A 2,500-nucleotide genomic window follows, 5' to 3' on the forward strand; every position below is an offset into this window, starting at 1 on the left:
TTTACCCTGCAAGTATGTGTGTGCATGTGAATGCTTACAAGAGTGTGGTGTCTTGTATACATTTTATAATGCATTTCCAGCGGCAGAATGGCGAAAGAGAAGATCATTCACACCCAGACATAGAATTATTATGTTTCAAAGCACGAAGCCTCTGAATAATTTAGAATATTCAATGGCTGAAAATTCCTCAACACACACACGTGGATGCTTTCGTGGTCTAGATTTAGTCATCCCACACTCGCTTCAACAATCTGCCACTGGTGCATCACTAAATACCGCCTCTACTCCTCATTCATCCTGATAGCCTGCGCGCCACGTAATTACGTCCCCCCTGCAACCAGGGCAGTAATCTCAGTCACTTGTCCGTCCATTATTATGTTCCCTCTCTTTTCTCTGCCGCTCCTTATTCCCTCCTCTCTCTCCCTCTATCTGTATTAATTTAGTCTTCCCTCTTTCTCTCCACTGTGCTCTCTCTCTTTGTATCTTCTCTCCTTCTCGCTCTCTCTAGGGCAAAAGCCTGAATGACCACCCTTATTCCAAGAACCTAAGCAGGGGCGAGAGAAGAGAGAGAGCGAGGGAGGGAGAGGTGCTCTGACGTTAATGAGATTGCTTGTTAGGAAAAGAGGGACAGAGCGAGGGAGAGCGGGAGGGAGGTGGAGAATGAAGTGGCTGTAATTGGTAGGTTTTTGAAAGGGGGAAAGACAGAATTAGGTTTCTATCTCTGTGTGTGTGTGTGTGTGTGTGTGAAGGTGGTCAGAGTTACATGTTGGAGTTCTACTGGTCACACTCACCTATCAATCAACAGGGCTAGAGGGACAGGAGCGACCCACTGTCACCCTACAGGCGCACAGTCTGAGAACAAAGACACAACACCTCTAGTACATGATGGTGTTTGGCAACACATTGCTGTGTTTCTCAGTATGCATGTTTATGTGTGTGTGTGTGTAAATCGGTGTAATACCTCCCCGTGGGACTCTCTCCATCTTCTCCTAGAACCAGAAGATATTCTGCCAACAACAGGAGACCGGGCTGCCAACCACAAACATACAGAGATACAGCTGAAGCACACACACACACACACACACACATACACACACACACACACATGGGTTGGTGTGAGCTGGGCAGGTTGATTATAGTCTAGGTCTAGAGGACTGTTTAGGGATTAGGAAGAATGCCCATGGAGAGGTAGATAGAGAGGGGGGGGGGGGGGGCTGCACAAAGACGCACAGCCGGCGAAGTGACGTGATGCGGCAGCGGCACTTTGAAACAGTTAACGACGTGGTTTACCGCAAGATGGATAATCTCTCCCTCTCTCTCCCTCTCTCTTTCTTTCCCTCGCCATTGTGACATTGTGTGTCGGACTATGGAACAGCAGTGTAGCGGATTGAATGGAATTCTTCCCTTCTTTCTGGAAAGAAAATGAATAGTATAAAACTCCCAATTCCCTTTCAGTCCTCCTTATCCCCTCATATCTACCTCTCTATCTCCCTCCATTTTCCTCATCCTTTATCGTTCCCTCGTTCATGGTGGATAAGAATTGTTGGTGGCCAAGCTACAGAGAAGTGTCTAGTTGATCAAACTGAGTGCTATCCCACTGGGCACCCACTGGTTGAATCAACATTGTTTCCACGTCATTTCAATGAAATTATGTTGAACCAACGTAGAATAGACATTGAATTGACATCTGCATAGCACTTTGTGACATCTGCTGATGTAAAAAGGGCTTTATAAATACATTTGATTGATGGATCTGTGCTCAGTTGGATCAGTTTGTATGGTCCTGAAGGACTTGGTAGAAAGGGAGTGAGATATTGAGTGAGGAAAAAGAAAGAGGGTGTGTAAGAGAGGTGTATAGAGAGGGAGTGAGAGATGTTTGTGAGAAAACTGAGTGAGAAAAAGGAGAAAAGGGGAGAGTATGAGAGAGGTGTGTATAGATAGAGGTGTGAGATGGAGGGAGCACTGTGGGGAAGGTTGACAATGACAATAACAGTTACTGGAACCAGTCAGCAAGGCTATAATGAGAAAGAAGACACTCCACCTTTCTCTTTCTCTTTCTCTTTCTCTCTCTCCACTTTCCATCTCTCCCCCTCTCTCCTCCCCTTTCTCTCCATCTCTCTCTCTCTCTCTCTCTCTCTCTCTCTCTCTCTCTCTCTCTCTCTCTCTCTCTCTCTCTCTCTCTCTCTCTCTCTCTCTCTCTCTCTCTCTCTCTCTCTCTCTCTCTCTCTCTCTCTCTCTCTCTCCTTTCCTGTCACTCCTGCTCTCCCTCATCTGCCCATGAATGTGTTTAATCAGTACATCAATCTTGGAGCCAACCGGAGAAGAATCAGAATAAATCCAATATACAAGATAATTCATTTGGTAAAAACCTAGTGTGGGCGTTGATAAGACACTTGTCATCCGCGTTCAATCACCATCCGTCTGCCCCTGTCGCTTCCATTCGCTCTCTCATTCTCTCTCTCTGCATCTTTCGCTGCATCTCTCTCCCCCCTCCCCCTCC

The 2,500-nt window shown here is 46.4% G+C and overlaps 1 protein-coding gene across 1 annotated transcript in view; it reads right to left on the reverse strand.

Moving 5' to 3' along the window:
• Positions 1-2,500, reverse strand: part of efnb3b (ephrin-B3b) — a gene marked incomplete at its 5' end in the record, with an annotated part of 12,478 nt that overhangs the window by 4,667 nt on the left and 5,311 nt on the right. Inside the window, one exon of the mRNA XM_084165818.1 lies at positions 831-837. Within this exon, the coding sequence (XP_084021944.1) occupies positions 831-837 (7 nt within the window). The remainder of the gene's footprint in view (positions 1-830; positions 838-2,500) is intronic.

Source organism: Coregonus lavaretus (assembly GCF_964263955.1).
Source record: "Coregonus lavaretus genome assembly, chromosome: 7".
Classification (NCBI taxonomy): domain Eukaryota; kingdom Metazoa; phylum Chordata; class Actinopteri; order Salmoniformes; family Salmonidae; genus Coregonus; species Coregonus lavaretus.